Consider the following 25,621-nt stretch of genomic DNA (forward strand, 5'->3'; position numbering starts at 1 on the left):
AAGTAACAGACATCATTGAGGAGTGACCACTGACTGTATGACAGATGCACTGGAGCTCTCATCTTGTAAACTGTGAAGTCATGGAGCTACTTGAAGACGGATGACGCCCCCATTACCACAAATTGGCCAATAGGAGTTGAGAGGCAGAGTTGTCCTCCTGGCCGCCATTAAAGAATTCAATCCATGAACTGAAATAATGGAAATCTGCAGGACCCATGGATCAGGCAGAGAAAAGTAGCCGATGAGTAGTATCGCCAATTTAGCATTTCGTTTGTTTTAAGAGTAGTTTTACTATGACGGAGCCCTGTGATGGTTTTAGCGAAAAGGAGGGCGGTGTAGCTAATTGTTTTATTTAGCTAGCAAGCTAGCGTTGGAGCTCTGGTATGTTAGCTTTTGTGCTAGCAGGCTAGGAGAGATCAGGGGGAGGGGAGAGTTCCTTTGCTTTGAAATTGTTTCAGATCAGCTAGCTAGCGTTAGCATTAGCACACCAGGAACTAAGCTTTTGGGGTGAAGTTTTTTAGTTTTCGAGCTCGTATTTTTTATTGCGCATCTAACTTTTCTGGTATTTGATTTATCGTTTGTCTGTTCAGGTCATGTTTACGTTGACTATTCAATAAGGTAATGTAGTAGCAAGATTGCGGCTAACCAGATCAGACAATACATTTCAAATAGGATTGATGAACCGAATAGCTAGAAGCTTACAGTTGACGCTGGGTGCCTGTCTAACGTTAGCTTAGCTACCGGGCTAGTGGTGGCTAGCGCCGGTTAGAAGTTGTCTGGTTGACTAGCGGCAGCTAGCTGTAGCTAGCAAGTTGGTCAGCGCTTAAACGGTATAATTACAACGGAACACCGCTTCCACAGCAAGTTACCTACATCGGCTATTGCCCCAGACGGTGATTGAGACAATGGACCTTTACGTTACAACCACGCAGTGAAAGGATGAGTTCGTGCTTTGTACCAAACGGGGCCAGTTTGGAGGACTGCCACTCCAATCTCTTCTGCCTGGTAAGTCTCTGCTATATGCGCTAGCTAGCGTTAGCTATGATACTGAGAGGCCAGAAAGCCATTTTGGCTAATCAGGCAACAAGCTTTGTAACGTCAGTTGCAGACTGGCTTTAAGGCATCGGGCCTGCAAAATACACATCATGATCTAGATAACTTTCATAATAGAGACAGCACACACTGCAGAGCAAGTACACTGAAGACTTTTCCCTGAAAATGGCATAGTTGCATGTTTACACTGCATTGGTTACAGACATACCCAACTAGCATTAACGTTATGATGGTAACAGGTCAAGCCAACTGGCGAATTATGTTAACATTTCAAAACATTTTACATTTCATTAATTACAGTGACAATGTTGTATTAAACAATATTCATATTGGAGGTAAAATCACATAGTTACTGTTAATAAATTAGACAAACTAATCAGATATGATATTGACATGCAGTGGTGCGTCACTTGTTGTTAATAACAGTTGAGTATATTACCTCATGACAGTTATGTTTTTAGGCATGATTGTGGTCTCAGATGTACAAAGTATTGCAAAACTTTCCAAGATGTCAGCAAGTCACAGTTTTCAACTTTTTTTTTTCATTCAAAGTGATTTTCTGAATGACAGCTGTCTTCAGCTTCACATCACTGTGTGTGTTTATGGGAAGAAACACTGTGTGTGTTTATGGGAAGAAACACACATACACACTTACAGAGTCATAAAGCCAACAACAGATGATTGACCTCCTGCTGTGCAGCTATGTTGTGCTTCATTCTGACAATGTTATTCTCTTTTTTTCTAGGCTGATTTGACTGGAATAAAATGGCGGCGATTTGTATGGCAAGGACCCACCTCATCGCCCATCCTTTTCCCTGTGACCGAGGAAGACCCTATATTGTGTAGTTTCAGCCGATGCCTGTCTGCAGATGTGTTGAGTGTGTGGAGAAGGCACCACACCCCGGGTCGCAGGGAGCTCTGGCTTTTCTGGTGGGGGGATGACCCCAGTTTTGCCGAGCTTATCCATAATGAGCTCTCAAGTAAGTACATGCAACACCTCCGTGTCTATCAGAATTGGTTACACTATAATACATGTAATTCTTCAGTGTAAATAGCAACAGTATCAACACATCTTCCCCAAATTATATGCATGTTCTCATAGAATCCAAGCAGTTTGTTAAGTGCTCTAGAATTGGCCTCATTATGTTATTTAAAAAATAATAATACAGAGTGTAGTGGTTGAAATTATTAAAAGATACAGTCTAGAGCTGCAGGCAACATTTGTCCATGTTAAAAGCTCTGTTCATGTTTAAACATGTTAAGGGTTCGATGACGATGATAACAATTCTGAACTGCGGCAATTAATTAAAATGCAGTTTTAAAGATCTGAGGTCTGATAATAATAAGTTGTGAGAATCCATTGGCTCTCAGCCACGGATGTACAGTATCATGTAAACAAGGTTTGTTCATCAGCCACCTGACTCAGTCTTGATTTTGGACCAAGGGTTCTTTGCATCTTTCTTTAATAATATATCTCTCAAACAATTCCCTTTTTTTAACGGCTGCTCCACTGACCAGATTCTCTGTCTCCTGTCTCAAGGAGGGTCAAGTGCTAGTTGAAAACAACACAGAGACAAGAGAGAGCCACCTTTTCACAAATCTTAGATAAATGCAAAGTCATTCCGCAGGTTTAACTTCGAGTTATATGGCTTTTAAAAAAGCACAAGTGACTACAGCAGGATTCAAACACATATCTGCTTGCAGATACATTTTTGAACTTTTCACAATAATGCTGTTTGTAGTGTAATTGTTTATTGTTTCGTTTCACATAAGTCATCAATGGTATCACCGAAGTGGCTTACTAATTCTATTTTGGATCATGTTATTGTATAATTATCAATAAGATGAATGTTGAAATCAAGTGTTTTCATATTCTCAACAGGTCACTTCAGGTATTATGCAATTAGTTGTTTACAAACATTACAAAGTCCCCTTATACGGGTCAACCCCTTTATTTGATCACAGTTTACAGTAATCATGAGACAGTTTTTTTTATCAGGAAGAAGTGATATATTTTTCTTTCAATTAACTAATTTCTTGTATCTGCAATGTTTCAGGTGAAGAGGATGGTGAGTGGGAGAGTGGCCTGTCCTACGAGTGTAGAACGCTTCTTTTCAAAGCCATCCACAACCTGTTGGAGCGGTGTCTCATGAACCGTGGCTTTGTACGCATCGGCAAGTGGTTTGTCAAGCCATACCAAAAGGAGGAGAAGACCATTAATAAAAGGTATGTCCTGTTTCCAAGTAGCAGTCAACAAAGTTATACGACATGCCATAGATTGTCTAATTAAAGCAGACACTAACCGATTGTCGGGTAGCAGGTTATAGCTGTTTTGTTTGAATCTCTACTCTACCTGTTGTATTGGTTCAACATCAGGGTGAAGCTGGAATCTTATCGATTGCTGTGGTTTTCTAGTTTGAACAGAAATACTGTCCTTACTCACTGATTTACTAATCATGACAGGTTTTACTTTTGTCATTGTAAATGCCGCTATTAATGAATCTCAACATTACCAACAGATGTTTCACATAATCATTTTCCACTAAAAAAGAAGGGGCATTGTGTTGCCCAATTAGCTGGGAATGTTTTAATATGAACATGTTGATATTATTTTTAGTCAAAAAAGTCGGAATACCTATTCAGAAGTTGAAAACGTGCCACTTACCCATTTGGAAATGGTCTTGTCTACCTAAATCATAACTGTCATACTTGCATGTCAAGGTAGTTTGTTTATAACACACAAGCAACACAATCGCTGAGGAGAAATATGGCAGTAGAGCAAGATTTCATGATTTGTGCTGAATGACTGAACATTAGTCAGCTTTTGGTATCGGAGACTGGTTTAAGATTTGCATCATGTGGGGGTTGTGCTTATAAAGAGGTGGACTAACTGCAGCGTGATACATTTGTTGGGAAAAGGGTTTGAAGCCTGCATGCAAAATACTATGCGTGTTCATGAAAATATTAAAGACGGATGCCTATGAATGTTAAGCAAATGTGTGCTGCAAAGCAATCTGGGAAGCCCCATTGGAGGAGATGTCTTGCGATGCTTCCATAACAGTTCCTGCCCTATGACAGCCTTTAATTGTCAAAATCCCCTTTTGGGAATCAGCTTTGATGTGGTTTTTGCAGCTGTATTGTTCCAACTATGTTGTTATAATTAGATAGCACTTTTAAGGTAATGAGACATCATTGTACTATAAGAAAGATAGCTTGAACAAATACACACAAGGCTTTCCTTAAGTAGTGTATCCACGTCACTAAACTGACTGCTTATCTGCTGTTCTGATTTGGCTTCTCTATGTTGTTGTACTCTGAGGTCAGTTGTAACTCGTGTTAATGAAGCATTTGCAAGTACATACATGTCGCCTGCAATACACAGAACATTTAGATTCCTATAATTGTACAGATGTAACAATGTGGTTGTGTATGACAGGGTTATAACTATTTTCTTATTACATTATCAGCGTGACACATCCACCTAGTTTTTCATCGAAGTAATAGTCATCCAGCTGGCAGCTTAAGTTCTATTACATTTGAATGCCCACACCTTCACTTTCCCCACTGCACAGTAAAGCATGTCTGTGTTGTTGTTGAAATACATGCCTGAGGTGAACCAGCAGCAGCACATAAGTAGCTGGTTCAGAGTAGGGTTCCCTGAGTGGAGTTCCCTGACAAGCTAATTTGAGCCTCTGCTTTTTGGCTGTGTTGATCCAGGCTGACTTGTGTTTGATGCACAACTCTTTGGCTCAGTTCCCTCTGGCAGCTTTGTATCTACTGTATGACAGTTTTAGTGGATATATAACAGAGGTGTTGGTTTAGAACAGGGGCTCACTGTTGTTTAACTTGTTTTTCTACAAACATACTTCTACAAGTGTGCGTTGAGACGGCAGCGCAGCACCTCTAACAGAGGAGTCTGGCAGCCTCGCTGTCGCCGGCCCTCTCTGGCTGGTGAACAGGGCAGTCTTTGGAAAATGCTGAGTGTGCACAGTGGTTTTACAGCAACCATGTCAACAACTATTTTAGTGCATTTAGCCGCCTGACCCACCAGTAGTAGTAGTTTGAAAATACATGTTAATATTGTTTTAACATCTCAGGACTATAATAATCTCCCATGATTATTTTTTGACTTGTATTTTTTCATGTGCATTGCAAGAAGGTTTCATTAACGTTAGCTGGGTTAAAGCAGAGTGTGCTATGTGCACAATCTTATTAGCAGGCCTATATGTTTCCCATCTAATATCTGTAGAAGCAACAGTTGACACCTGTAAGCATGATATGAAATGTCAAGTCAATAATGCAAGGACTGTTTTCGTGGTTTCACCTCATCTCAACCATTTTAATTAAGTGTTCCCCCTTGCATCATTCATTCCCAATGATTGATGGAAAGTACATTGATAACCTCAATAGCCTTCAGGGGTTTATATTAGCATCTATGTGCTAACTGCAATCTGAAACGTTAGTCACGTGTTTATTTTTCCTACCTAATTATGTTGTTATGCTTGAGGATGAATATCTAATTACAAAAACCCCTTTTTATCTTTGACCCACCCTGCAGCGAGCACCTGTCTTGTGCATTCACATTTTTCGTGCACGGCGACAGCAACGTGTGCACGAGTGTGGAGATCGCTCAACATCAGCCTCTTCAGCGGCTGAATGAGGAGCATCTCAGCCTCGCACAGCAGAACAACAGCCCTTTGCAAGGTAGAAAATCCCCAGCTGTGCACAGAGTTAAAAAGTGGTTTTCGCTTTTTTTTAATACATTTTTGTTGGGGTTTATTACTGAACTTACATACGTATTGTGACTCCTCTGCCCTGCAGTCATCCTTAGCCCATACGGCTTGAATGGGACCCTCACCGGTCAGGCTTTCAAGATGTCAGACCACCCCACTCAGAAGCTCATAGAGGAGTGGAGGCAGTTCTATCCCATCAGCCCAAATCCCAAGGACGTCCAGGAAGATAAGATGGAGGATACAGACTGGGAGGATGACTCTCTGGCGGCTGTGGAGGTCCTCGTCGGTAAGACATTAAAAATGTTTTAAAAAATGTCTTGGTGGTTGTTGTGCTGAACTTTGTCTAAACTTGTCAATTAACCGGCTGTGGAATCAATCGCAATGTTGCAACAAATGTAAACAAATAATTTCCGAATGCGGTCAGAATTTTTTTTTTAAGTAAATGGTTGTTTCTTTGGTTGCAGCGGGAGTTAGGATGGTGTACCCTTCCTGCCTGGTGCTTCTCCCCCTGTCGGACCTTCCTGCTGTGGTCCTGCAGGGCTCAGTGAACACCTCAGGAAGCCTGTGTGGTGCTCAGCAGGGCCACGCTGCTCACAGAGACCCTGCCATGTCCTCTGTCACTCTGACTCCTCCAACATCACCAGAGGAGGCTCAGACTGGTGAGACTTAAGGCTGAATATGGACTAGAACACCTTCATTGGTCTTTTTGTTCTGAGAGATTCAGCATAATAACAGTATTGTTTTTACATCTTTCTTCCCTCATAGATTACCAGCCTGCTCAGAGGTGGCTGAAGTTGTCCTCTGCGTCGGATGGCTACAGCTCTAACAACACTCTTCATGGGGGTAAAATCCCTCGCAGGCTGGCCAGCCAGATGGTGGAGTCTGTGTGGCAGGAATATAACATAAACCGTACAGGGAACAAGTATGTGCAGTGCCATTTCTTCCTCAAAAGTATTCAAAGTATTGCCTCCATGGTGACTGATAAATATCAATCTGCCCTTTTTCAATAGGAGGAAGTTTACCACTTTAACCAATGGGACCTGTGAGGAGGAGTCGGACAAAACTGGTCTTTGGGATTTTGTGGAGTGTACTCACAGGCCTCATTGCAATTGCTTACGGTATGTTGAATTGAAAAAAGTGACATCTTTTAATAATCAAAGGAATGTGTCTTATACCCATTGTCTTTCTCTTTATACAGACATAAGAGTCAGAAACAGCGATCCAGCAGCACCTCAGGACACCCGCCTTCATCCGGCCAACCGGCCCAGCCGGCCCTCAAGCACAAGCTGGGCGAGAAGCTGGAAAAGGGGGATAAGCAGCAGAAGAGGCCGCAGACGCCTTTTCACCACCGCAACTCTGTGAGCGAGGAGCAGACCATGGAGCCGCAGAACCAGAGGCTTTGTTTGAGATCACAGGACGACGGCTCGTATCCCAGTCTGCACCACGTGGACACCGTGTCCTCCAAAGCCCCTACGCTGCACACACACCCTGCAGACCTCAACGGATCCCCGCCTCCCCCTCCCCTTAGCCCACACCCCTGCGATCACGCAGAAGGTGACATGACTCCCGGCGGCATGAAGAACTCTTCCACGCCCATTCATCAAACGTTCTATCCGCCATCGGTGGAGCCCTGTCTGCTTCCTCAGAAGGGCTCGGAGGAGGACCCTCGGCTGGAGAACATGCCTATGCCTATGCCTTTCCCCCAATCCTACAATGAAACATTGGAACCCACTGTCTTTGTGGGTTCAGCCATTAACCCCAATGAAGACTCTACCCACAACCCCTGGAAGTATTTCAACCTGCCCAGAAAGAAGGCAGCAAACTTCCTGACGCCCCTGTTACCTGTGGATAAAATACGAGATGATTCTGGGGGAGGTGGAGGAACAGAAAACGTAATCTCCGTCACAGAGTAAGTGCTGAAATACTCCGCCTCAGCTGCATGTTCAATTTAAACCACATGCCTGTATCAGTCTTAGCAACTCAGCACAATTTATTTCCTCTCAGGTTGATGTCGGGGTCCATGCATACCCTGAAGGTGTCCCAGGAGCTGGTCAGGGCCTACGCCCAGCGGAGAAACAGCCATTATGCCTCCGCATCAGGTGACAGAGAACACGGTGACGATTCAGACCCTTACGCCTTTGTAGAGGGAGACGAGGAGTTCAGCTTTACAGAGAAGAAGGACAAGTCTGGCTCAGAAAGGGATGGCAACAAGAAAAACAAGGTGGGTTCACAGATAGGCTGGATGAAGCGACTGCCTTGTATCCTATGTATCCTGCTTCGGTTACCCCCCAAAATACGGCCTGGTACCTTTTTGTGTGTGTTAGTGTTTTTAAGTTTGTATCACTGAGTATCAACAATTGTCAGCTACAAAAAATTGCCATCAAATGCCTGTCAGACTTTAGTGTTGTTTATCACAGAATTACTGTTATCAGTCTGCCAGTTTCAGAAAGTGTATCTTCAGTTATTATATAGTTGTTTGTTCTAAGAAAGCTCTTAACCTATTAGAAGCATTTGACTTCTTTTGGTAACTGGAACAGGAAGTTATTAAAGGTGTTTTTAAAAAGCCCCATCAGTTTTATTTGTATTTATTCACCAGTGTTGAAAGTATTTCCAAACTATCCCAGCTCTGTCAGTATTCCTTTATTTGTATAGATGCAGAGTATATCTGTAAGCGAACTGTGTTATGCAATGATCCTGTATGCAAATAACAATGGCGGTGGTTTCCCTGATTATCTACTGTACAATATGTCATAGTCTTCCTACAATATTACAAAAACTGACCTTTTGTATTTCTTTAATCCAGGGGGACGAGGACAATGGATCAGCAGACGGTGAGAATCCCCTTTCTTTGTTCGTTTGGCCCATAGGTTTGACATTTTATTAAATGTAATGTTTGGAGTCTGGTTATTCAAGGTCTCCTTTCCAATTTGTTTTGCGGTGCAGATGGTCAGGGTGCATCGGGCAGTAAACCTACCGCCTCCACCAGCCTTATCCACGAGAACGACTTGGCCGTGTCATACAGCGACCTGGATAAAATCTTCAATTCAGATGAAGATGAGCTAGTGGTAAGGGCAGCACAACAATTTCAGTTGAAATTTACGATATTTTCTTAATCTTCAGTTTTTGTATTTGCTTGAGACCGTTTGTTTATTAGGGACTTTTAAGCCCATTCAAAGAGTTTTGTTTTTCCCTGTCTGCACAGCCTGGCTCCAAAAGAGCTGGAGTTGGTTCGGAGGACAAGTTTGGCTGTAAAGACAGTAAAGGAGCCACGTTGGATCCTCTATCTTGCATAAGTAAGGAGACTTTGTTTCAATTCATCATTGAGCATTGTAACCTTTTTTTTTTTTTTACACGTATAGAAGAAGTAATAACGTATTATTTCCCCAGGCTCAGCAGACCTGCACCAGATGTTTCCCACCCCGCCCTCCCTGGAGCAGCAGGGTTACTCTCCCATGAACTCCGGGGGCAAGGACAGCCTGGAAGGAGGGGCGGGCCTCACCCTGTTGGACGGCAGCCAGCTCAACAACCACTTCAAGATGGAGGTGGAGGAGGGATATTGCAGCCCAAAGCCATCGGAAATAAAGGTATGACACGAAGCACACCTGCCAAGTACGAAATGAGTGGAACGTCTACCTACATCAGTGAATCTCACCCTTTTTTACCTTTTTTCTTTCAGGACTTCTCCTTTGTATACAAGCCAGAGACGTGTCAGTTGTTAATCGGCTGTTCCATGTACGCACCATTGAAGATGCTACCAAGCCAGTGTCTGTTGCCTATCAAACTGCCAGAAGACTGTGTGTACACGCCCAGTTGGACCATGGGCAAAATGGAATTGATACCCCCAGTGACGAATGTCAATCTCCTCACCAAAGACAGGTCAGTGCTGTTTCAGAAAAAGTGAGGAAGGGGGCTGTTTGGGATGAGCCCCGTTACAAAACTTGTATCGGGCACCACTTTATAGTCTATGGCAGATATTCTTTATGTTCATTACTTATACTTTGAACCAGAATGTATTCATATATCCTTTAACAGTCACTAATAATTTAAACTTGTGGCTTAATCATATAATGGTATGGAAAATGTATTTGAGCCAAATGCAAATTTAAAGTATGTCTAATAAATAAATTGTAAAAAAACTAACATTTTAGTTCATTGTCGAGCTTAAAAAAAAAAGTAGTTTTGACTTGAATTTATCCAAAAACTATTTTAATAGCCAGATGTTATGAATGAAATTCATTTTAATATTGTTTGTTTTTTGCAAAGTAGATTTGTTTGTGATTTTGAAAATATTTAAAACTATTTGGAAGAATGTCTGTGGATGTCATGTTATGTTATGGTTACGGACCATTATGCATAATACTGATGGAGATTTTAGAATGTGTTTTTAAAAAATAATAATAAAATCTAGAAACAACTTTTTATTGTATAAACAAAAAACATGTTGTAACCACAAAACTAACTTTAGTTTTCTGCTTGTCTCGGTACCAGTAACGTCCCCAGTGTGGAGCCCGACTACAGTCAGACCTACACCCCCCAGACCCACACCCCCTTCATGTCCAGCAGTGCCCCCCCGAGCAACAGCGGCACCGGCATCCTGCCCTCCCCAGCCACGCCGCGCTTCTCTGTGCCTACGCCTCGCACCCCACGCACTCCACGCACTCCCCGCGGCCCGTCGAGTGTCCAGGGCTCCCTTAAATACGACAACTCTGACCTTTACTCCCCCGCCTCTACTGCCTCCACCTGTCGACCTGTCAGCTCTGTTGAGCCGGCCACCGTACCTTCCATCCCCGAGGCTCACAGTCTCTACGTCACCCTCATTCTGTCCGAGTCAGTCATGAACCTCTTCAAGGACTGTAACTTTGACAGTTGCTGCGTGTGTGTCTGCAACATGAACATCAGAGGAGCAGATGTAGGGGTGTACCTCAAGGACAACGGCGAAGCCCAGTACCCCTGCACTTGTGGCTTCAGTGCTGTCACAAATCGGCGCTTTGGCCAGTCGGCCGGGCTGTTTCTGGAGGACGAGCTGGACGTGGTGGTGCGCGGCTCGGACGCCAGTCGGGACACTGAGCGGTGTTTCGAAGAGCTGCGAGCTTCCACGGCTCACAAAGCTGGCAGCCTGACAGAGAAGCCTCCGGATGAGCTAATCCTGCTGCTGCAGGACCAGTGCACCAACCCTTTTGCCCCCATGGCAGGCGTAGAATACACCAAGCAGAGCTCAGCACCCAGTTCATTTCTGAGGGTGGAAGAGAGAGACTGTTATAATGACTGCTACATGGCACTGGAGCACGGCAGGCAGTTCATGGACAATATGTCAGGAGGAAAAGTAGATGAAGCACTAGTGAAGAGCACCTGTCTTCATCACTGGCCAAAATGCAAATGTATGTATTCTTTTTGTGTCCATTTCTTCTAACGACAAGCTTATTTTCCCCTGTTTTATTTTGTATTCCTAACCAAAAACATGATAAAGTTAAAACATTTTTTGTCTTTGTTCTTTTTGCAGCAGCAGACATGAGCAAGCTATTCTCTCAGGACGTCCTGCGGGTGTTGTTGTCCCTGCAGCCTGTGCTGCAGGACACCATTCAGAAAAAGAGGAGTGTGCGCTCCTGGGGCGTTCAGGGACCGCTCACTTGGCAACAGTTCCACAAGATGGCTGGGAGGGGATCATATGGTATGTGGAAATGTTTTTACCTAAACACTGTAATCTCTTAACAAAAATAGAGATCTGATATGGAATATTGTATTTGTTGAAATAACATTTGATGTCTTTTTGTTACAGGTACCGATGAGTCTCCTGAGCCTCTGCCCATCCCCACTTTCTTGGTCGGTTATGAGTATGATTTTGTGGTGCTGTCTCCTTTTGGCTTGCCATACTGGGAGAAGCTTCTTCTGGATCCTTTTGGTTCCCAGAGAGACGTGGGATATGTTGTCATCTGCCCAGAGAATGAGGCTCTACTCCGCGGCGCAAAGACTTTCTTCAAAGATCTGAGTGCTATGTATGAGGTACGCACCTGACGGGATGAAACTCATCATTCTTGTACGGACATGCCCACAAAAACAGTTACATGTTCTTGTGAAGTGATTCATACAGTTACATTTTGCTCATTCACTCCCTTTTTGTCGACAGGCATGCCAGCTTGGGCAACACAGGCCCATCTGTAAGAGTCACCCAGAGGGCGTATTGAAGGTCGGCGCCACAGAAGGCAGGAGCATGACGGAGCAGCCCCTTAGTGACTGGTTCCTTAAGATGGCTGCCAGAGACGGAAACAATGAAGCCTTTAATCGGCTCAAACTCTTTGCTCAAGTGTGCCGCTATGATCTAGGTAACATCTTTACTCATTCATCTTAAATCCCAAAGTTGAAAAGGTAGCATGGTTTGCAGAACTGACAGCTAATCATTTTGTGTTTACCTTTCAGCTCCATACCTGTCAGAGCAGTCTTTGGATAGCTCCCTATTGTCTCAGCGCAGCCCTGTTGTGGCCTCTCCCTTGTCCCAGACCCCCAGCTCTTCAAGCACCACCTCAGGACCCCAGAGCACCAACACTACCAGCGCCAGCATCAGCTCTGCCCCGGTCAACAGCACCCCTCCCTCTGCCTCCTCAGGCCCACAAACAATCGGGGGGATGCCCTCAGCCAAGCCAAGCTCTTACACGCCGTTTGGGACGTCAGGCCTGCAGGGCAGCTCGTCTCAGAACGGACCGCAGTCAAACCAACAGGGGGCGGGGGGGCTGGCAGAAAACGGACCCTCAGCCAACCAGCCTCAAGTGCCCGTGGAGGCGCCAGAGAGGTATGTTACTACAATGAGGGCCAATTTAGCATCTAGACAGAGATACATTTTTGTTGTGACCAATGGCTTTTAAGTTTTTTGGAAGTTATTTTTGGCTACTCTGAAGCTGCTTCCTGGTGACAGTAGCTGGTAGGAAGTATGACGTTTAGTTTATTGTTTTACTGTATAACTAGAAAGGTCTGAGGGGTGCCAGTGATTTGGGGTGCATACCTGATGATTCTTGTGAGATTCTTTATTGCTTTACGTTGTGAGGAAGTTGTACACGGATGCAATGTTGCATATATAATTATAATTAGGGATGCACGATATTGGTTTTTTGAAACCGATACTGATAACTTCCTGCTTCTCAAGACCGATAACGGATCATTTAAAAAAATGTACGCCACAAATTATTTTAACGCGATTAACGCATGTGTATTTTTTTTTCCTCGGCCGCCCCGTAGTTTCAGAGCGCATCGAGTTTAAAATACCATCTACAAGCTGATGCTGACAGCCCCGCTCCTGTCGCCCGCTTGTGGCAGACCACACTTCCACGCTCACCGGCAGGCACCGACTGGCCATCTGGAGGACCGGGAGGGTGTGTGTATGTGTGGCCCGAGCGAGCGAGAGAGAGACCTTACGTGCATTGTTGTTGTTAGCATCTGGTGCTAGCTAGCTGCGCTAACGGATATACGGAGCTGTTTAAATGAAAACAGAGGAGCGACATTTCGCCACAACTGCGCCGAGCACTTGACTTTATGCAGGAAGCCAGACAGTGGGACATTGTACGAAAAGTCAGCACACTCAGCACGGATAGTGCGCAACATGATTGCAGCGTCCAGGCAGCTCCGGTTCGATCATATGCCTTGAGTTGCACATAGCTCCAACGCCCATACCACCGACGACATGTTTGTTTACTGTCCTGGCTTCACGGCCGCACACCATTTACGTCACAGCCAGGCATGAGTTAGGGAGCGCTGGATTTGTGAAGAACTCCCCTCTTCCTAAACCACTAATACCACAGTACTGGCAAAACGGGAGGAGCCGAGTGAAAAACAAGCGCCCCTCATCCCAATCCACCCACACCGCAGTATTTTTTTCTTTTTTTTTACCCAAAAAATATATTGTATATTATCGGGGCTATTAATACTGTTATCGGGTTTATGGGGATGACGTCATAATTCCTAATATCGGACCGATAATTGCATCCCTAATTATAATGTAATTTCTTGAAATGGCCCGTTTCAGTTTGTATTCATTTAAGATGTAACAGACATTGTAGTATACACTTTAGTATGTGCCAGTTTGAGAGAGGGTCATGTATATAAATACAGGATTTCATGTTATAGACAGATTATTTCACAAAGCTGTCAGTGGCCCCTGGCTGTGCATTGAATCAGTTAGCAGACAAGGATGCAATCGATGACCTTCATCAAAACTAAGGACAATTTGGAAAAGATGTCTTATAATGCCAAATTCTGGTTGTTTCCATTTATCTAGTTGTTTCCATTTATCTGGGTGCTCTTGTTATTGTTTATGTTCTCTTTGCTTCACTTAATATTTTAATAGTTCAATCACACACCAAATTGTCTTTTTAAACAACTTTTTTATCACTTATATATTATTCTAAACTCTGTCCATGTTTAATTTGGTTATTGTACCTGCCTTGCTTTTATTAACACCTTCTGGTTGAATACATTTCTAAAGTTACTTTACAATTTAAACATTTTTTATTTTGTTTCATTTAACTGGCTACTCAAACGTTTGGGATCTGCATCAGGTGGTTTTTATACACAGCACATTTGTACTGATCGCTACATCCTCTGCAATGTACAACATGGACTAGGTATTCAAGTGTCATTGGAAGAAAATGTGACATAAATCATAGCTTATTTAAATACACTTACCGGCCACTTTATTAGGTGCGCCTTGCTAGTACTGGGTTCGACCCCCTTGCCTTCAGAGATTCCTCCGAGATTTTGGTCCATATTGTCCATATGATGGCATCAAGCAGTTGCTGCAGATTTGTCGGCTGCACATCCATGATGCAAATCTCTCATTCCACCACATCCCAAAGGTGCTCTATAGTAGTGGTTCCCAACCTGGGGGGCGCCAAAGATCGCAGGGGGGGCGCCAGGCCTCAGATGATTTGAGGCCAAATATCATCTTTAGACTTTATTTTTATTTTTTTTACATTTTTTATTTTTACATATAATTGTAAAGCAATACATGATTGTCACTAAAAGCCTTGTCTCTACATTACAATAACATATACACAATAATTGATTAATTCATTTTAATAAAAATTCAGGTTAGTATTAAAGGCATAAAAAGACAGAAATGTATAATTCTTTCTTTAATAGAAATGTTCCTTCTGCCCGTAAAGTGTCCAAACCAGGCTTGTCTGGATAAGCGCATTTTTAAAACATAGTCATTGTCCATGCCGGTTTCAGTTGGATTATTTGTCACAGTTTCTCTGATCAGATCGGTCTCCTCCATTTTGTAGATTATTTACGACTTTTGAATCCACATAAACACATCGGCAAAATCTGGTTTACTTTGAGCATGTGTTTTAAACAGTTTAATCCCTTTGTGAATTGTTTCCACTTGCGCCGTCCTTTAATTTCTTCATACAGCGGGAATCCAAATGAATTAATCCTGAGTCCAATAGTGCTCCTTAATTACGCTTTTGTGACAGTAGTTATAGCATTTTTGAGACTTTTAAACTTTAATTACCGCTGTTGTTGTGTACACACACACACACACACACACGGGGGGGGGGGGCGCAACTTCCAACAGGAGTCATTTGGGGGGGCCCTTGGGGAAAACCCCTGCTCTATAGGATGCACATCTTGTGACTGGAGGCCATTTGAGTACAGCAAACTCATTGTCATGTTGAAGAAACCAGTTGGAGATGATTTGAGCTTTGTGAAATGTCGTGTTATATCCTGCTGGAATTAGCCATCAGAAGATTGGTACACTGTGGTCATAAAGGGATGGACATGGTCAGCAACAATACTCAGTAACAATTGAGCATTGTCTAAACATAACAGCCTACCTAAGGGGCCAAGAAAATATCCCCCACACCACATGTGGTCTTCTGCTGCTGTAGCCCATCTGCTTAAAGTGGACCTATCATGCTATATTTGAAACATACAGAGTTCGTACGGGTGCTTGAAATCCTTGAAAATGCTTGAAATTTGACGTGGTGTTTTCAAGGTTGGGAAAGTGCTTGAATTTTGGGAATGGTGCTTGAAATTGAGATAAAGTGCTTGAAAATGTAAATGCTTTACTTTTACAATAAATTGCTGTCTGACTGAATAGTTCGCTTTTTAGATTAAAAGAAAATAATTGCTTCGCTTCTACATAAAACAGCTCCGCTGCGGCCTTCCCGCGCTATGCGCGCGACCTGCAAGTGTTTGTGTTACTCTGACCTGGGCATTCTGATGAGAGTGATAGATGACTGTGTGCCAGGAGGTTGCAGTTTCAACGAGTGTTGGCTAGCAGAAGACAAATACAAGCCATGGCTAAGACGAGGGTCAAGCCCACGAGTAGCCTCCTGCAAAGTTTGCAGAAATAAGTCTGCGCTGACGAGCCACATCAAAGGTACGCTGTAGTAGAGCATTTTAGATTAGGCTAACGTTGCATGTTACGTTTGTTTAAGCTAACGTTAGCGAGCTGAATAGCGAACTCGATTGAGGGATAATAATAATTGCAGGGGACAATCATTTCAGAGGAGCGTACCTATGTTATGTGCGTTACAGTCGCCATCCTGTGGTGTTCAGAGGATGAAGCACTCACGGCATTTCGTGTTATAGTCACGACATATAATCTATTGATTCGACACAGAGCGATTTTGAAAGCAATGTATTTCTACTGGTAGTATGTTTCGTACCTAAACTAAATGTGACTTGCTCTCTCGAAATCAGTCACATTGACCCGAAGACACATTTTCATTTGTATTACTGGTCTGGGGGAAGCTCGTGAGTGTGTGTGTGTGTTTGTGTACCGGGGAAACACTCACAAGAAACACCGGCTGTTGTTATGCTTGCTGTGATGTTACATTACTCCGTTCTCTGCTTGTAATTATGCTGAAGCTTCAAAGTTGTATTTATCATCTGAATTTGCCGAAACAAGTTTAATATTCTGAAAGCCAAGACTTTGTTTATTTGTAAACAGATGAAAACAAACTCTTTTATATAAAATTGAAGTATTATACAAGTAAAACTACATTTTACTTTAATCCCATGTAATTGTAGAATGAACACAGTCTTCCTTTGAAGATGTATAAGTCAGGTGTCTTGATGTCAAAATTACCTACAAATCATTGTACACATTTGTAAATATTATTTTCCACTTGTTACCATTGTGAGTCTATTTCTATGCAGCTCTGCGTGATTTTGTGGCTACAATTCAGACTAATACGCTACCAGAGGTGGAATAAGTACTCAGATCTTGTACTTGAGTAAAAGTACAAGTACTCAGATCTTGTAGTGAAATTATAAGAACTCAGATATTGTACCAGAGTGTAGGAATACTCTGTTGCAGTAAAAGTCCTGCATTCAAAATGTTCCTCAAGTGAAAGTAGAAAAGTATTCTCATCAAAATATAGTTAAAGTAGCGACAGTAAAAGTAGTCGTTGTGCAGATTGGTCCATTTCAGAATAATATATATGATATGTTTTATAATGATTGATCATGAAAGTGTTCTCAAAGCTGGTAAAGGTGCAGCTAGTTTGAATGACTTTGTATACTGCAGGGTAGCTGGTGGATTTACTCCAGGTGGAACTAAAGTCTGATTTAACACTTGGTTATATTTCACATCATTCATCCAGATCTGTGAAGTAACTAAAGGTAATAAATACATGTAGTGGAGGAAAAGTACACCATGTACCTCTGACTTATGTTCACTTCCAACCTAAAAGTACCTCAAAAATACTAATCAATAATGTATTGAAAAGTTATTTGGCTGATGGTTTTATATTGGCTCAGCCAGGTTATATGGGAGGCCCAGTCTACGTACAGATGGGTCACTCATTTTGAAATATTAAACTTTGTTTTCTTTTCTTTAATTTTTTTTATCCTCGTGTAGAATGCTATCACGAAACACACATTTGGTTGTTTATAGCATAAAGAACATCTGATTTAATGTGAGGTAGGGAAATAATCATTTTGAGTATGTGTATATTAATATGTAATTTACAACAGCTGTAAGCTGCTGGAAAATGCACCTTGAAAATGCTTGAAAAGTGCTTGAATTTGACTTTGGAAAAGGTGTAAGAACCCTGAACATATATTGTAGGGCCATACCTATATAAAACATGTCTGTGAAGTTTTTTTTTTTACATACCAAACAGATCATGCATTTTAGCCATGCCTCATTTCGCTCTATTTGCTCTATTCCAGCCCTGTCTTCACAAGGGCTGATTCTGTGGCAAATGAGCTGCAGCTGACCACGCCCCCCTGCAAAGGAGGGGGGCGAGGCACGAGCGTCATGTTACCGTGCTGTTACCATGCCACGCAACCTCTCATTCCCCTGATAGATGGAGAGTTGTCCATATAGGCGGAGCACCCCGTTTCTGACGTCAGAACAATTTCAAATCTGTATCAGTCTGTATCCGTTGCAGCCCCGTTTTTAGAGATTTGGGTATGGAGGAAAAGAGAGAGGGTTGTGTTTTCTGACACTTGGTGAGTTCCCTGACACACAGGGACACATATTCATGTATAAAAGACGTACAAAAGTGCATTTTGCATGATAGGTCCCCTTTAAGGTTCCACGTGTTGTGCGTTCAGAGAAGGTCTTCTGCATACATTGGTTGTAACTAGGGATGCTCCGATCGAGATCGGCCGATACTCACTCTCTACCGATCGATCGGTGCTCTCTAAACATGCTGATCGCGAGAGCCGATCGCATGACGTAAAATACATGACACTTTTCTCTGTGTGCGGCAAAACAAGCTCGCCAAAATGGCTTCACCGGTCTGGCATTATTTTAAGGTGTCCGAAAAAGACAGTAAAATAGCGGTATGCAACGTGTGTGAAGCAGAAATCCTGCAGCTCCGCCCGCCGGACCGGTAAGCGCAGCGAAACACACACACAGGGAGAACCAGACCGCAGTTCATTTCCTCATATTCCAAACGAGAAATTACGGTAGCAAATCACCCGGTTCTTTACGACCAGAACTATTAACGGGATACAAACCGGAGGAACCAGGCATGGAGGGAGATGGCAGAGACAGTGGGTGAAACTGGTAAGTTTTCGCCTGTTTGGGGAGTTTATATATATATATATATTGCTCCCATAAAATCCCCGGGGTTTTTTGCTTTGTATGTCGGGGGCGGGAGATTCATGTGATTGGTTATTGGTCGCGTTGCTCGCAAAAAATCCCCAAGCTTTCAGACACGCCCAGCTCCAAGATTTTCAAGATTTTTGAAAAGCTGCTGTGTGGACGTACCGTAAGAGTTAGACCTAACACACTTAGCTATTTTATCTACCTCTGGAACAAGCTAAACTAGTTATTATAAATATATTTATTCTTCACTGTCGGGTCACTCATTACTGGATCAGTTAGCTGCATGAGATACTGACAGGCTGTCAGGAGAGAGGAAAAGAGAGCGCTTCCGCTCATTTCTCCAGTGTTATTATCCAAAGTGAATGTAAACTTGAATAATGTACATCATTTGAACGTAATAATTAAGTTGATTGTTGTTTGTGGAAGCTCCAGTGAATGAGCCCCATTAACTGAGTTTTAAACATCACTTTAAATGGAAGATTTAAAGTGATGTTTAAATCTTCCATTTAGGCCCCGCCCACTCGATCGGATCGGCTATCGGTATCGGCTGATACTGATTCCAGCGATCGGCCCCGAAATTGGCGATCGGAGCATCCCTAGTTGTAACTAGTGGTTATTTGAGTCACTGGTGCCTTTCTATCATCTTGAACCAGTCCGGCCATTCTCCTCTGGCATCAACAAGGTATTTTTGCACTGGGGGGGGCTGGGTTGCTAGCGGAGCAAGCTCATGAACTGTTCGCCGGAGCCTTGCAGCGGAGTTACTGCGGAGCACATAAAGCAGACCCTTCACGCGATAACAGAGCGAACAGGTACAGGAGGGGTGGTTAATCGATCGCAGATGGCGTCGTGCTCGCGGACAGATAAAAAAAGATGAAACCTAAATGGGTCGCGCTATATACTTTAGCGGACGTTAATATACCTGTGCGGCCCGCCCACATAAAGTCTATGGTGTGGGAATCCCTGGTTGTTTCTTCATGCCTGGTTTCTATGTTGTTTTTATGGTTTATTGCACTATTTGTAAGTCACTTTAGATAAAAGTGCCAGCTAAATTAAATGTCATGTAATTGATTTTGTGTGTTTTTATCAACAGCACAATGGATAGAGACAAAGTGGGCAAGCCAACAGACGGAGAGTCCCACGCTTTGTCTTACCCGCCTGCCATAGTGGTGTATATCGTCGACCCCTTCAGCTACGAAGACGCCGACCGAGACGTCCACTCCAGCGCCTACACCCTGGGACTGCTGCGCTGCTACATGGAGATGCTCCAGTTCCTGCCTGCTCGCATCAGAAACGCTGTCTCAGTGCAGGTACAGACCAACATTACAGTCCACGTTTCTTAATACACTGTGTTTTTACTGATGGGAAGTTTATCACATTATTACTAGACTGACATGTACAGATCACACAGCTCATGTGCTGTGATGGATGTCTTCCTTAGTTTTAGATGATCTTCTCCTCTTTTGACGGATTAGTCACAACAGAGCAGGTTACGGGCAGGCACAGAGGGAGCTGAGAAGGGGACTCATTAGCAGACACTAATTGAGGCGCTAACTGCCACACCTGCAATGTAGTGACACAAGACTGCATGAACTGCCAGGGGGGATTTTGAAAGACGAGAAGTGTGAATTTGCTAATGGTTAGGCATTAGTCTAAAGCAGTGGTAATGAAGAGCAGTTTTAATATCCTTCTACTTTTAGTTTGGCACTGTATTTCACCTTTTTTAATATTAAGTAAAAGAAAAAAAATACAGCTTTAAATATTTTCCTTAATTTCTCCATAATTGTCAAAAGATGCACACATGCATACTATTTCGTAACTCCATTTACATTTTCACTAATTGTTGATAAGCCAGTAAGCACATTCTAACATTCCCAATATGGTGGTACATGTGCTTCTATTGGTTATGTTCTTTATGTAAAGGATGATTAAGTCATTAATGAAATATGATTCAAATTGTTATCGCTTGTACTCTATGTGGAAAAGGCTGTATAGGGCTGTACAGACATTTATTTTTTTATATTCAAAGTTTCTATAGGGGCCCCTAAAATATGGAGGGGAAAGTAAACTTAAGAAGTAGGCAGATGAACCCATTGATGTTTACCTACAGAAAGACTAAAGTGTCACTGCTATTTGTTCCCCGTCAGATTGTTCCCTGCCAGTACCTGCTGCAGCCGGTGCGCAGCGGGGAGCGCCACCTCTACAGCCAACACCTCAAGTCGCTGGCCTTCTCTGTGTTCACTCAGTGTCGGCGGCCTCTGCCCAACTCTACCAACTTCAAGGCTCTGACGGGCTTTGGCCCCGGCCTTGCCATCGACATGGCACTGAGGGATCCAGAGGTAAGCGCCCCCTATATAGGCTGCTTATATGAAACCTGTGTGGCTTCTGGTTAAGGGAGTCAGCCAGAACAGTTTCTGTCTTGTGTTAAAGTCTGTTTCTAATCTTTTAAACCATCACGTGTTTCTCCTGTGCAGAGGCCCGAATGTCTGCGCCTGTACACGCCGCCCTTCATTTTGGCTCCTATAAAAGACAAGCAGACTGAGCTCGGGGAGACGTTTGGCGAGGCTTCCCAGAAGTACAACGTCCTGTTTGTCGGCTACTGCCTTTCCCACGACCAGCGCTGGCTGCTGGCTTCCTGCACCGACCAGCACGGAGAACTGCTGGAAACCTGCATTATTAGCATCGATGTACCCAATAGGTATGTGCACTCATAAACAGAAAAAGAACATGCATTTGTCCCACAGTTCATTGCTGTCTTAATTACTGTAAGATTGTGTCTGTATTTTAAAAAAACAAAACATGTGTTGTGTCTCTCTCAGGGCGCGCAGGAAAAAGGGCTCAGTCAGGCGGGTGGGTTTGCAGAAACTGTGGGAGTGGTGTCTCGGCCTGGTGCAGGTGACATCGCTGCCATGGAGGGTGGTCATCGGACGGCTTGGTAGAATGGGCCACGGGGAGCTGAGAGGTACACACACACACACACACACCTGCAGTGTTTGCAGAACATGTAGCTTATTTACTCACATGAACACCCACTAAGCAGCTCCTCTCTCCTCCCTGATCCAGACTGGAGTATTCTGCTGAGCAGGAGGAACTTGCAGTCTCTCAGTAAACGCCTCAAGGAGACGTGCAAGTTGTGTGGCATCTCTGCTGCTGACACTCCCAGCATCCTTAGCGTCTGTCTAGTTGCAATGGAGCCCCAGGGATCCTTTGTCATCATGCCAGGTAAAAGGGAATAGTAACACGGTGGTTTAGACTTTGTAAAAGGAGGGGAGTTTTTCGCTCTGACTCTGATTGTCTGTCTCGTGTCTGCAGATTCTGTGTCGACAGGTTCAGTGTTCGGTCGCAGCACCACGCTCAACATGCAGACATCGCAGCTGAACACTCCTCAGGACACATCGTGCACACACATCCTGGTGTTCCCCACCTCAGCCATGGTGCAGGTCAACACTAACACGGCAGAGCCCATCGACATCAACTTTAACCCCATAAACCCCGGTACGTTCTGCATCTGACTGAAAAGTGCCCATTCATCATCTTTTTGTTCATTATCAAGAGTTATTGAACCATGAATGCGACAGACAGAACCCTAACCCTCTGCATGTTTCTCTCCACAGATGGATCTGACGGCATGGGCCTCTTCGACCTGTTCGACAACGACATGGTGGATCCAGACCTCATCAACATCTTGCCCAACTCCCCCACAACCTCCCCTGTTCACTCCCCCGGCTCCCACTACCACCAGGGGGGAGACGGAACAAAGGTATGTCAATCATTTATACTCCAATGAAACAGAAGTCCATTTAAAGTCTATTACAGACAATTACCTGCATCCCTGCAAGATGAAGAGACTCAAATTCACGTTAAAATGTCATGTTGTCTTTATTCTTCGATCATCTAGTGAGATGAAGCAACTTAAACATATTTATTCCAGCCAGTGAGCTTCAGGTGGAGCAGACTGACACAAAAATGTATCAAATGTTGCCAATAGATGAAGACTGAAGCTTGAAAGAGATAGGATATCACACATGTAGATAATGACACGCTCAAATGTGTGCTTGCGTTTGATAAATGACGCAACTGCCCTCAGATAAAGGAAAACTGAAAACTATTACTGCCTTGAGCTCACTATATCTTAACCTCACACTGAGTCACAAAGTTTCAAGATTTGTTAGCTGGTCCATTGATACGTGGTACCATTAACATCATTTAAATATATACAGTAAATGGAGGCAGTAGCTGGAAAGAAACAATTGTGCTGTATAAATCAACTCTTTCTCTGTTAATTCATTTCAACAATGTTCCCTCGCAGGGCCAGAGTGCTGACCGTATGGAGTCCCATGAGGAGGCTCTGAACATCCTGCAGCAGCCCATGGCGCTGGGCTACTTTGTCTCCACAGCCAAAACTGGACCACTGCCTGACTGGTTCTGGTCTGCCTGCCCTCAAGCCCAGAACCAGTGCCCTCTCTTCCTCAAGGTACAGTTACACTGTACTTTTGTCAAATGTTAGGGCTACAACTAAGTTAGATAACATGTCAGTGCCGAGTACACTTCACTTGAGACAAATGTGTCCTTAACAAAACATATTTCTCTTAACAAGTTGGGACAAGATAATTGCTGGTATTTTGGCCCAACCAGGGACTATGAAACGCTTCATTACATAATTTAAATCTGGAGTGTCTGTCAGAAAAGCAAATTCTCTGTTGCTATGATGAACTATCTATCCATTGGATTAAGCCATGTGACCAGTGTAAAGGAAAATATTATTTTAACTTTAAGGACCAAACAGAGAACTGGCTTCCCAGTTATGTAATGCCTTTGTTATGTCAGCAGGGGGCGGTAATCAGCTGTGATTTGCTGCAGACTGGAGTTAGTGGGTACGGTTTATAAAGCAACTTGAAAGAAACAACCAACCATCCCACAGTGCCCTTTACAACTTTATTTATAATATAAAACCCAATTCCCAAAGGGCAAACCTTCTGCGCTATAGTAGCAGAAAGAGAACTGATGCCTGCAGCGTGGGTGACAATTTGTTTAGAATGCTAATTTGGTTAGTTGAGGTTTTAATTTATGAAAATTATACTTATCTAGCACAAGGGTCCATAGTGTCCACTTACAAACTTGTTGTGTTACCTTACAAGTTATGTTCCTCTTCTGTACATTGTGTTTAGAGCATGGTCCTATCTTCTCATATCTCATATCCTCCAGCATCCTACATTGCAGACTATTTTACAGGAATTGTTTGTGGAAAGAGCTGTAAGAGGCGAACAATGATCTTGTAATGAAGTGTTTATTTCATATTTTAATACCAAAATTCAGTTCACTAACCAGGAGTAAAAGGCCGGTGTGTACACGTCCTAATGTGGGGGCGTCCTCTGTAATTTGCATCTCTATCCTTCATTTTCCCAGGCCTCTCTGCACCTGCACGTGTCTTCTGTCCAATCAGACGAGCTCCTGCACAGTAAGCACTCCCACCCCCTCGACTCCAACCACACCTCTGATGTGCTCAGGTAAGCTGCTCCAGTTTAATGGCGGCATGTTAAAATAAAAGGAACAATGTGACACATGAACTAACACAGCTGTTTCTGCCTCCTACATCATAGATTTGTTCTAGAGCAGTACAACGCCCTCTCCTGGCTGACGTGCGACCCTGCGACCCAGGACCGACGCTCCTGTCTGCCCGTTCACTTCGTGGTGCTCACACAGATGTACAACTTTATCATGAACATGCTCTGAACTCTATCGGGATCAAAGTGCTGAGATTTGATTGGATTTCCTGCTTTGAATGATCCCGGACACTCAATGGACCTTACACTCCATCAGGGCGAGTGGGGAGGAAGCATCCCTCCTCCTCCCCCGGTGTTTCTCACACAACACTGACTGACTGTCTACAAGTTTCCAATCAATCAATCAGATGCCAAGAATCCATTTTAGCATTTTGGAAGATCAAGGGACGTTTCATAAACGAGAATAAATTGTCTTTTTATGACTGTAGATTGCAATCTATGAAATTTTATCTTAATGAAATGCCTGCATATATTATTTATTGTAAGTTTTTAAATGTGGATTTTTTAATGCTTAATATCTTTTATATATTACAAATCCTAGAGGGGGTGTACATCTCACTGTAAAGGAATTGGTTTAAAAAGTGTAATTTTCTCAATTACAACACGGAAAAACCTGTTCAAGTGAATTTGCTGTAGATTGCTTTTAGAATATTATTTTTTCAAAGGGTACAGACCTTTTTATTGCCATGCTGTAAAAATGAAGTAAAAGCTGGCCTGGGCATTTGTGTCCCACCCAATGAGTGGATGAGACTTACCTCTCTGTCCGCTTTGGCTCCAGAGTCTCTCGCACAGTAACTCAATGAGCTCTGAAGAGGAATTAAAAGGTACATTGTCAGATTATATATTTTATATAACAGATTTAGGTAATTGTGTGTGTATATGTGTACATATAATTGTGTGCCGCTACTGATGGTGCAGCTTCTGTTTTAGGAATAAAGTGCGTCTACCTTAAACTTCTTGTTTACTTGTTTTTTGGTCAGATTCTGGTTGATAAACATTTCTCCACCCTTAAAAGAGTTCTCTAGTTGGATAGTAATGCACTCAAGTTCTACCTAGTAAACTAAGCAAGACACTTTGATATACTGTTGAGGTCGGTAAGTTATCTCTGACTTAATCAAACCTACTAATCGACCTAAGTGTGTGTGGTAGTTGTGAAATCTTACCTTAAAGCAGGAGAGTTATTGTCCTAATCCAAATGGGTGGAATGGTTTTATTTAAAT

General features: G+C 43.2%; 1 protein-coding gene across 1 annotated transcript; it reads left to right on the forward strand.

The window, feature by feature from the left end:
• Positions 1-140: 140 nt before the first annotated feature.
• Positions 141-25,354, forward strand: LOC117533874 (mediator of RNA polymerase II transcription subunit 13-like). The gene is made up of 30 exons (XM_034197875.1): positions 141-1,005; positions 1,799-2,033; positions 3,111-3,279; positions 5,612-5,757; positions 5,875-6,072; positions 6,251-6,445; positions 6,552-6,708; positions 6,797-6,904; positions 6,985-7,695; positions 7,791-8,007; positions 8,590-8,617; positions 8,730-8,851; positions 8,989-9,079; positions 9,174-9,370; positions 9,463-9,662; positions 10,275-11,164; positions 11,287-11,454; positions 11,563-11,786; positions 11,911-12,106; positions 12,201-12,570; positions 19,931-20,147; positions 20,985-21,176; positions 21,312-21,535; positions 21,657-21,799; positions 21,901-22,059; positions 22,150-22,332; positions 22,452-22,597; positions 23,147-23,311; positions 24,244-24,344; positions 24,438-25,354. Exons 1-30 carry the CDS (start codon positions 940-942, stop codon positions 24,568-24,570), a joined length of 6,351 nt encoding a protein of 2,116 aa, XP_034053766.1. The 5' UTR covers positions 141-939; the 3' UTR covers positions 24,571-25,354.
• Positions 25,355-25,621: the final 267 nt, after the last annotated feature.

The sequence above is a fragment of the Gymnodraco acuticeps genome, unplaced genomic scaffold (genome assembly GCF_902827175.1).
Source record: "Gymnodraco acuticeps unplaced genomic scaffold, fGymAcu1.1, whole genome shotgun sequence".
NCBI lineage: Eukaryota > Metazoa > Chordata > Actinopteri > Perciformes > Bathydraconidae > Gymnodraco > Gymnodraco acuticeps.